General features: G+C 50.3%; 1 protein-coding gene across 4 annotated transcripts in view; it reads left to right on the top strand.

Annotated features, from left to right (window-relative positions):
- Positions 1 to 358: 358 nt before the first annotated feature.
- PTBP1 (polypyrimidine tract binding protein 1) overlaps positions 359 to 10,110 on the top strand; it is a 33,463-nt gene continuing 23,711 nt past the window's right edge. For 2 of the 4 annotated variants that reach the window (XM_009570504.2, XM_054050105.1), the window contains exons 1-2: positions 359 to 485; positions 5,559 to 5,589. In XM_009570504.2, the coding sequence (XP_009568799.1) occupies positions 478 to 485; positions 5,559 to 5,589 (39 nt within the window). In that variant the 5' untranslated portion in view covers positions 359 to 477. Of the gene's footprint in view, positions 486 to 5,558; positions 5,590 to 7,292; positions 7,316 to 10,110 lie in introns of those variants that run through there. The other 2 variants (XM_054050108.1, XM_054050107.1) reach the window with 2 other exon arrangements.

The raw sequence follows: 10,110 nt of genomic DNA, 5'->3' as shown, positions 1-10,110 counted from the left end.
ATGGCTGTGCCGGCGGCAGGGCGGCTCCCGCAGCTCACAACACAATGTGCACGTTGATGTCCTTTTGCCCTTCTCCAAGATGGCGCCCCAATGCGTTCTCCCATGCCCTGCCCCCAATCAAGATGGCGGATCCGTGTGGCATTTCGGCATCGTTCCCGCTCTCAAGATGGCTCCTCCCAGCCGTCTCCCTTCGCCTACCGAATGGCGCCGCGCCCCGGCGCCTGGCCACTCCCCCTCCATCTTGACCACGCCCACATATAAACAGAAGCCAATGGGCTTCGAGAGAGGGCGCCCCGGAGGCGGGAAGCTCCCGCCCATTCATCAAGCTGACAGCTGTGCCAGCCAATGGTCCGCTGGCGCGGGCGAGGCGGGCCGGGCAGCGCCGCCATTTTGTGAGTCTATAACACGGAGCGGTTGGGTTCGTTCCTGCTATTCCGGCGCCTCCACTCCCTTCCCGACGGGTCTCCTCCGTGTGCAATGGACGGGTGAGTTTCCCCCGGGCCGCGACACATCGAACAGCGTTTCCCGGATCTTCCCGGGGGTGTGGAGTGTGGTGTGAGGAGGCTCGGGACTCGGCGGGCCCTGAGAGGGGGCGGTGAGGGGTGAGGGGGGCGCTCAAGCGGCCGCCGCCGCCCCTGACGCGGCGCCTCGTGTGGAGAGTGGGGGTTCTGCCTGGGGAAGGAAAACATGTGGGGTCTGGGGATGGGAGGGCATCTGGGGGAGGAGATGGGGGGCCTGCCTGGGGGAGGGAGTTGTGGGGTGCGGGGTGGGGGGAGGAGGGGAAGGGCCGGCCTGGGGAAGGGGGGTGAGGTGCGGGGGGGGGGGGGGGAGGGCCCTACTTGGAGGAGGGAGGATGGGGTGCGGGCGGGGGCCCTACCTGGAGGAGGGAGGATGGAGTGCGGAAGGGGGCCCTACTTGGAGGAGGGGGGCTGGGGTGCGGGGGGGGGGCTACCTGGAGAGGGGAGTGCGGGAGGCGGGGGTAACTACCTGGAGGAGGGGGGTGCGGGGGTGGGGGGAGCTCCTGCTTGTGGGAAGAGGGTGTGCGTGGTGGGGGGATGGGGGGTGCTACTGGGGGGAGGGTGTGGTGAGGCGCAGAGGGGGGTGTGAGGTGTGAGGAGGTTCCTACCGGGAGGAGATGGGGGGGGATGCGGGGGGGGGATGGACTACATAGGGGAGTGGGGGGGTGAGGTGTAGGGAGGGGGCACCTGGAGATGGGGTGGTCCTGCCTGGAGGAGGGGAGAGGGGGTGCGGGGGGGGAGGCTGCTTGGAGGAGGGGGGGTGTGGGTTGTGTGATTGAGTTCTGCCTGGAGAAGGGGGGGTGTGGGGTACGGGGGTGGGGGGGGGCTCCTGTCTGGAGGAGGGGGTGTCCTGCCTGGGGGAACGTGTGGAGTGTAGGGGGGGCATCTGGGGGAGGGATTTGGGGAGGCAGGGGGGGCTCTGCCTGGGGTAGGGGGTGCGGGGCTCGGGGGGACCCCGCTTGGAGGAGGGGGACATGGGGTGTAGGGGGGTCCTGCCTAGGGGAAGGGAAACGTGTCGGATGCCAGGGAGGCTGGCAGTGTTTCGGAAGGTGTGCCTAGGTGAGAGAGCGTGGGGTCTGGGGGGGAGCTCTACCTGGGGGGGGGGGCGTGGGTTACAGGGGGGGCTGCCTGGGGAAAGGAGAACACGTGGGGGTGTAAAGGGGGCGCCTAGAGAAGGGGTTTGGGGAGCTGGGGAGGTTCTGCTTGGAGGAAGGGAAACGAGGGGGTCGCAGGTGGGGGCACTTGGGGAAGAGAATCTGGGGTACGGGGTCCTACCTGATGGGGAGGGGATGTGGGGGCGAGGGGGGGTGGAACCTGGGGAGGTGGGCTATTAATTGCAGGGAGGGAGCGCTTTTTGCCGTGGCGGGAGCGTGAGTTGCAGGGGGGGCTCTAGCCGGTGGGGGGCACGTGGAGGGGGAGAGACACGAGGGGCAAAGGGTGCTGAGGAGGGAGCCCCTGCCTGGCATGTAGGGAGAGCAGACTACAGGGGGGGTCCTGCCTGGCGAGGCGGGGCCGTGGGGTGCCAAGGGGAGCCCTGCCTGGCGGGGGTGGGGGAGCCTGCAGCTGATTCATGGCGGGGCCATTGTCTGGCACTCCCGCTGGCCCGGGTGGGGTGACGTGGGAAGCGCTGGCCGGGTTTCCCTAAGGAGCCGTTCCCAGGCAGCCCCAATTCTGCCGCCGTTCCCGGGAGCCACCCGGAGCTACCTGCGAGCCGTAGGTACAGCCCCAGCGGGGCTGCTCCCCTGCTCCCGCTGCCTCCTATTGTCCCCCTCCGAACTCCCCCAGGATAAAACTTTACGCCATGACTGCTGGATTCCTGGCGTTTTCTGGAGCGCAGCTTTTTTCCTCTGAGGCGGCGTTGAGTTCTCTTTAATCGCCACCTCATCCGGTCTCTTCCTTCAGAAGGGTTTGCTTTAAAACTGGTGTTTTACCAAGGCAGCTCTTTAGAGGTCTCCATATTTCTCTTGTCCTGTGTGGCATATTTTTTAGGGATCTGGTTTTAATTTTTCGGGTAGTTTAAATACTTATGGAGGCCTCTGGGTGAACAGTTTGTTTTCCCAGAGCCCGAAGCAGGAGGAAGTTCAAGTATCTCCTCTCTTCTCACTGCAGAACACCCGTCCGTGCAGAATGAGGCATAGTCACAGCTCTGGGCTTTTGCACACTGAAAAAGTGGCATCTCAGGGTTGCTTTTATCCAAAAAGTCCATTAAAAAAAAAAAGTATTTTACAATTTTTACAGTCCAGGGCACGGTTCAGGTTGCTTTACTTCTTTTAACGAGTTGTTAATGTTGAATGGTATTTAAAAAAAAGCCTTCAGCATGGCAGATCATGATGTTTGAGTGGCAAAAATCAGTTTATCGCCTGTCTTCGCTGTAGTTCCTAGGAAAGCTGACTTGCTGTATATGTTAAAATAGTTGTTAATTTAAAATAGAAATTTGAGTATAACAAATGAGTCTTAGTTATCTGTTACCTTATGAAGATCTTGATGCCTCTTCTGTTTTACCCTGCGAAAGCTTCTCCTGCTGAAACTTTGGAAGCTCCTGAAAATGGGTGTACGTTTCTGCCGAGCTGGCAGTGAGTGGCTTCTCCGGCTGCTTCCGTTGCCTTCTCCTGCCTCAAACAATCCGTAGCTGTGCTGTTCAAATGATCCTGTTTGAATAAGTTGCTTTGTTAAAACACGCAAGGAGTTCGGATGGGAAATGCTGCTTTGGAAAATGACCTGAAGGTTTTACTGACGCTGCCTATTTTTTTCCCTTATTGCGTAGGAATTATCCTACTCCACGTAAGAAGTGCTTTTTCTGCAAGGCTTTATTGCCTGTTTGTTCGGAAAAGAGAAAAGTTTTAATCCCTTATTCCAGGTTGATGTAGGACAAGAGAAGGCATCTTAAGATATGATGATTTATTGAGGCGGGGTGCGTGAACTGGAAGTGTATTGCACATTTCTTGAATAAAAATTTTTATGTACTGAGGGTGGTGGTTCCATGTGGTGTTTGATATCAAATGGATTTTTACAATGACATTCTGGGAATCGATCATTCCAAGCAAGTAAAGCTGCTTCTCCTGTTGGGTTATTTCAAATGTTGTCCCCTGTTAAGGCTACTTTATGTAAAACATTTCCTGTGCGTGAGGCCCACAGGAGGAACAGGAAGCGAGAGAGTTGCTTAGGGTGAGTTCGAGAGGCCTGGAAACTTGGGAGATTCCCTGTTTTTCTTATGCTTTCCTGGAAATAATACTGTTAAGGTTATGAACCTTGGGTTAACATATGGATTTTAACTGGAGAACGTGTGCTTGTAGACTATTTAGTGATTTAATAGAATTATTAGGATTCTTTAAACTAATAAGTGCAGATGGGTTTAATTAGTTCATTACTGCTGGTCCTCAAAGTGCAGCGAAACCCATCTGTCCTCCTTGGTGAGCAGAAACGGGGGACTGCAGAGCCTGGCATTCTCATACGAAGTGTTCTTTAAGTTGTTCACTTGGAAGAAAGGAACTATCGTGTGGCTTGCCGGCAGCAGCCGTTGGATTGGGCTGTAGCTCTGGCTGTGGATTGCTGGGTTGTGATGACATGGCAGGGTGGTTTTGAAGGGGAAGTACGAGGAGATGAGCTGGCTTATGCCTGTTCCTGCTTAGTTGTGGAGCTGGTGGAACACGAATGCCTTTGTATGATTGAGCAGTGTTTATTCCCCTGAAAAGCTCCAGAATGTTGTAGGAGGATCAGGAAGGAAGGAGCAGTAAATGCGAGTCTGCTAGCATTAAATCCCTTTGTAGAAGGACTACTTCAGAATTCATGTTGCTCTTTTAAGAATGACTGCCTTGCCTTCTCCTCCTCTGCTATGTTTCCTTAAGGCTGCTGCTGGTCTCTCTGCCGGCTGCTTCTGGATCCTTCACTCTGCAGTTGTGGGTGGCTGTTTGAAAGGAGCAGGAGTGGGCAGGGCTGTGTTTGTGTCCATCTGAAACCGTCGTTTCTGTCTAGGTGTGCATTTCTGTTTTATGGAGGCTTGGAGTTCATAAAAAAAGGACACAGGTTAAAAATGCGATCCTTAGCCTGTCGGGAAGAGTTAACATGTAGTTGCTGTGATCCTTGGGAAGGTTAACCAGGTACAACACCAGTTGTGCTGATTCCAATGCCGTAAGTGCTCTGGATAGTTGTGTGTCGTGGTACTTAATGATCAGTGCTGACAAGAGCTTGTACGAGTTGCTTGAGGTACAGCTCTTGTTGTTATCTGTGTTAGTTAATCAGGAAGCCTCATATGGGGGGGGTTAAGCATATATGGTAGAATTCAATAGTTCTTTCAGATCTCTGTTAGGGAAAGCTACTGTTTTTCTCCCAAGGAAAGAAACGATTGAGAGGTTTTGTGTCGTGAGGTCTCGTGTTGTGGCGTACCCCAGGCTGAGAGCTGCCTGCATCTTTAACTCTCTCGTTCTCATTGGGTGCCAGGCTGGTGCCACTCTTGCCACAGTGGTGTCAGCATGGCTGGAGCACAGCTGCAAGCGCCTGCCTTGGCTGAGAACACAGCTGGGCTCGGCATGGTGTGTGCTGCCTGCCACCAGACCTTGAGCATCGGTTGTTGGCACTATTGACTCAATAGTTTTGCTAGAGAATGCCTCTTCACAGCCTCACAGAGGTTACACGTTGGATTGAAGGGTGTTAGGAATCATGGAAGTGGATATTAGTGATGGAGTTGGCTCTTGGCACTTTTACTCTTGGTTGAGTCAGAGGTGTTTGCATCGCGTTGCCTTTCCATGAAGAATGCGAGGCTGTGGTGACTGTGGGCTGTTTGGTCTTGGCCCCCGAGGTTCCCTTGCAGAAGGAGTGAGCTCTGCAGTAGGAAGCGGGAGAGCTGCAGTTTTCTGGCACTGCTGGGTCTTGGGTCTCCACCATCACCATCTAGTAATTTTTCTTTGTATGAACTGTCCTTGGCTCACTCGCAGCGACAACTGTGCACCTCAACTTGCTTTTTTCTTACTGCTGTAAACTATGCTGGATATTTGTGGCAAACCTATCTAACTTTTTTAATCCTTTTCTTTCTTTTTTCTACAGCATTGTCCAAGATATAACAGTTGGTACAAAGGTAGGCACTTCTCACTTTTTCTCTCTTTTTACACTGCTCAGCATCTGATCTAGTTTTAGCCTCACCAAATGTAGGTCTTCAGCTTTAAGGGGTCGTTTCTGGTGCCATGTAAATTGGCTTTAACCGGAAGGTAATTTAGTTTCATGTGCATTTAAAACTTTTATTATGGCTCAGCATTTAGCTCTTGGCATTTGGACATTGATTATCAACCGTTAGAACTTTATTGCCTTTAGAAGCAGCCCTTTCCCTTACTAAAATGTCAAGCCATGCTTGTTATTTGTGTGCTAGACGATGCTTGTTTCTTTTGAGAACTCAATTTCCTTTGTATGTGAATTCCTAGTCAGTTATATGTCAAAAATTCTTCTGCCACAAAAAAAATGAGTGTTGGGCTGTTGATTTTTATCTCTTGCGAGTACAGTAAATATGACCTTTACCCTTCTAGTCTCGGGTTTTGAAAGTGTAGACTTAGCCCTGAAACTCAAAGTGCTGACAGGAGCCTCCTTATCTGCCGCGCGTGGTAACAGGCCGTTGTGTTTGCAGGATAAAAGCTCATTCCTGTGAAATGCTGAACTGGAATGTGCGGGATGGACTGGCACTCCTTCCTGTGTGAAAGGGTTTTCAGTTCCCCTCATGAACATTGTAGCTAATGCTCTGGGATCAGGATTACAGCAAGTTCAGCCCTGCGAGTTTCTTATTAGGCAGTGTGTGTGAATGATCCGCATGGCGCCTATTGACGGCATTTCTAATGGTCCAAGCTGTGTGTTGGTAGAGTCTTCCTTAGGAACAAAGAACTGGTATTGTGTGTGGCAGCTTGAACAGGCTGAAGCGATGCTGTGTATGGTAGGACTGACTTGAAGTAGAGCAGGGCTTGCGTGGTGTGAGCTCTTTCCATCCTGTGGAAGCGAAGCAGGAGTGCTAGAGTTTGCTCCTAGACAGCAGATAGTTGTTTTGTGTTGGGAGTATGGAACTGGGCGTGAGTGTTAAGCCAAGGCACGTTTTTTGGAGCTGTTAAAAACATGAAGGGGCTCTGTTGAATGGCTGCAGGGGAAAGGTTAGTCATAACAACTTTTCGTTGTTTGAGATTCTGAAATTTGAATTAATCATAGTGCCAGGATAGTGTCCGGTTCTTATTGAGACTGTGGTCTGCTGGAACGAGTTTGGTTTGCCATCACAGGCAGAGGGAAGACTTGAGCCTGGGCAGTAATGTTGGCTAACCGTCCATAGCCACTGTGAAAGGTGGGCTAAGTCAGCCCTTGACCACTGAAGAGCAATTTAATGCAGCATATTCCCGTCAACTGATTAATGTAGGTAAAAGTCTTCTTGGGTGGCTTTACCAGTGTGTAATATGCAGCTTTAAGAAGTAGTTTTACACAACTAAACTTGACCGGGAAGCTTCTGCAACTGTAATTGTAGTCTGGTGAATCCTGAAAAGCTTCAGGATGTGGCATTGCAGGCTCGGCACTCCCGGCTGCGGGGGTGGTTTCGGTCCCAGTGCAGGGCGGTCATCCGTCTAAAATGAGGGCTGGGAGAAATCCATCCCAGTGCTTTCACTCCCAGCACAGGATGGAGCTGTGACCGCAGTTATGCCAGTTGTACAGTGGAGTAAGGAGGACAACAGCTGGCGTCAAAAATGGGGTCAAGTCAGATGAGGCAGGTTTTGGGGAAGTTGTATCAAAACTTAAAGATCAGCAGAAGCGAAAAGGAAAGTTGACTCAACTTGATGAAGGTAAGTTTTAAAGTTATTTTTGGTGTAGCTACGTTACCTCATTGTGTTTAAGATACTGTTGTGCCAGTGTAGATCATGTAATAGATGTGCATCTGTTAATGCTATGGTGTAACGTGTTATACGTGTTGTTGGTTTGCTTAGGTCAGTCAGAATCCTGTCCGCACACAGAAGGGAGCAAAGCGAAGGCTTCTCTTCTGCCCAGGGCTGTGTGCAGGTCTGCTGCGTCCTGACAGCTTCCCCGTACTCTGCTGCCTCCATACTCCAGATTCTCTGACTGCAGGGCTCTTGTGTGGAGAGAAATACAGGCCTCTGTTATTCAAAACGCTGTGTGATCAAATAGTCTGTCAGTTACTGCTTGAGAAAGGCTTCTCTCTGGTCAGTGTAAACCTTCCTTGGCTGCCTCTCTTCTGAAATGTTGCTGTTCAGTTTGTGTGTTGCTTTCACTTCAAACTGCCTCCCTTCAATTTGCCAAAGAATGGTGTGAAGGCACCACAGAAGGAGGTTTCTGTGATATCACAGAAGCATTACAGTCTTTACTGAAATAAATACAGTGATGGAAAGCTCTTCATCCCTCAGCATTTGTGTGATCCCTGGGGCATTGCTGGAATCTCTTCAAGGATTCACTGGTTTCCCCCTGTTCCAAAGCAGATGTTCTTTATAATTGCTTGCTAACTTACAAGTATGATGTGGAACTGCAGTTTTGTGATCTGCTGGCTTTAAAGTATTTTCATAGACATGAGATTCAGGCAGGCATAGGACTTCTTTTTTGTGTCTGTTCTGGAAGCTGTGCTTGCTGGCTGAGCTCTTCAGTTGGACAGGAAGATTTGAGCTGGAAAACTGTCTTTAATCTGAGGTGTAAACTTGTTCTTGCCACGTGCATACAAAAAGGTGGGAAACAGTGCTCCAGGACAGTCCCCAAAGCCAGCTCTTGTCCTGCCTAAAGTGCTTTGACCAGGAGAACTTTCCCACCTTCTGCCATTGTGACTGGAGTGTCCTGAGGCTGGAGAAGGCTCAGGCGAACAGGAAAGGTGCCTGGAACTTCTAATGCTGCTGAGCAGATTGTCAGAGATAACTTAGAGGGGCCTCTTGGTTGTCTTCCTGCTTTCAGCCTTCGCATTGCTAAGTCCAGCTTTGAATCTGAGGGTCTGTGAAAGATTGTATTGGTTTGCTCTGCTGTGTAAAAGGCAGGGTGCAGGCCACCTCTATTTCAGATTTTCTCATGTGCTTGATTTACATATTGAGGATACTCACACCCACTTCTAGTAACAGTTCCCAGGTCTTTGTTACATTTAGGTTCTGTAATTCAAGAAGTCCCCAGATGCTCTCATGGCTTACTGCTTGAATGCTGAGCTGTACTGCCTGATGGTCTCATTTGTAATCAGGGTGGTAGTTGTAGAAGCCTTTCTTAGGCTTCCCATGTACCCTGGTCTTCAGACTCTTCAGTGTAAAGCGTGTGAATTTGTGTAGGAAGCTCATTACAGTTCTGGGATGGGGCTTTTCATGCGCAGCCTTCTGGAATGTCCTGCAGATTAGAAACACATGATTTAAGACTTATTTCTTCCCATAGTTTCATTGCTGTCTGAAAAGGAAGGAAGTATGGCCTTAAGATGGAGACACCATGTTTGAACTCAAAGGTACTGGGTCTGACCCCTGCAGTTGCCTATTCCAAGTAATTTGATCAAGATCACTCTGTATCTCCTTTCCCTTTCTTTAATTCGCCTGGATATCGCTGTCTCCATAGGCTCTAGTGGTCTGTGAGCAGAACTGACTTACTAGAAAGAGTATGAATGATGAAATGACACTGTTCTTTAAGTGAAGGGTTGTTTCAGTGGTTGAAAAAGTTCCAGAATAGTTTAGGTGCTGAATAATCTTACAGCTTCTTGGTTAAGTTAAGCTCCTTTTGAAAGATGATACTTGCAGGAAAAGTACAGTTCTGTGGCGTTTGAGAAGTTAATTTTTAAAGTGGGGCTTGCTGGAGTGTGATAGAGGCTGCCTGCATAGAAGTGATTTGTGATCAAGCCAGGATCTTTGCCATGGGAACAGTAATTATGGCTTCAGGCAGCAGGCCAAGAATGTAGTGAGGAAATTCCAGACCCCTCCTATGGCTTTAGTTAGAGCCTGCAACAAGCTGGCTCTTGTGGCCTCGTAACAGGCATGATCACACATGTGGGCCACGTGTTGGTAGCGCAGTACATGGATGGCAGTGTCTGCTGGGAAGCTCCATGCCAGCTGGATTTGGTGGATAGCTCAATCCAATCTGTTTGTGTTGCATGCAGTTTTTATGCTGCTGGGTCTTCATGGGTAGGTGACGGTCCCTGGTGAGGCAATTGTTGACTGCTGGTTGTGAATGATGTCTGGATTCTCTGCTGAGTGTAACAGGAATTTAAGCCATTGCTTAGTACCTGTTTCAGCCAGCGGCGCTGCCACCGCCTTATAGACTGTGAGCTCTGTTCAGAGGAGTTCCTCCATCACAGCCAAACCAGTTTTTGCTGTGGAAGCTGGCTCAAATTACTTGCCCTCGGAAAGGAAACAAGCCGTGACTCCTGTTGTAGCTGAAATTGTGTGAGACTGTCTAGAAAATGATCAGTTAATAAAATGGTTGTAGAAAATAGTCTGTTCTAACCTCAGGCCTCCTTTCCCCACTGTGATGATTGAAAAAAGGCAAAGTATTCAACACACATTAATTTATTCAACTTTATCTTTTAAATCATACAAGTGTAGGGATAGTCCCATCTCTGAGTCAACGCCATCTGTTTCAAGTATTGTCAGGATAGAAAATGCAGATGTGCTGGTGC

Source organism: Cuculus canorus, chromosome 27, assembly GCF_017976375.1.
Source record: "Cuculus canorus isolate bCucCan1 chromosome 27, bCucCan1.pri, whole genome shotgun sequence".
NCBI classification, from domain to species: domain Eukaryota; kingdom Metazoa; phylum Chordata; class Aves; order Cuculiformes; family Cuculidae; genus Cuculus; species Cuculus canorus.
Note: the sequence above shows the minus strand (reverse complement) of the source record. Positions and strands in the feature narration are given on the sequence as shown.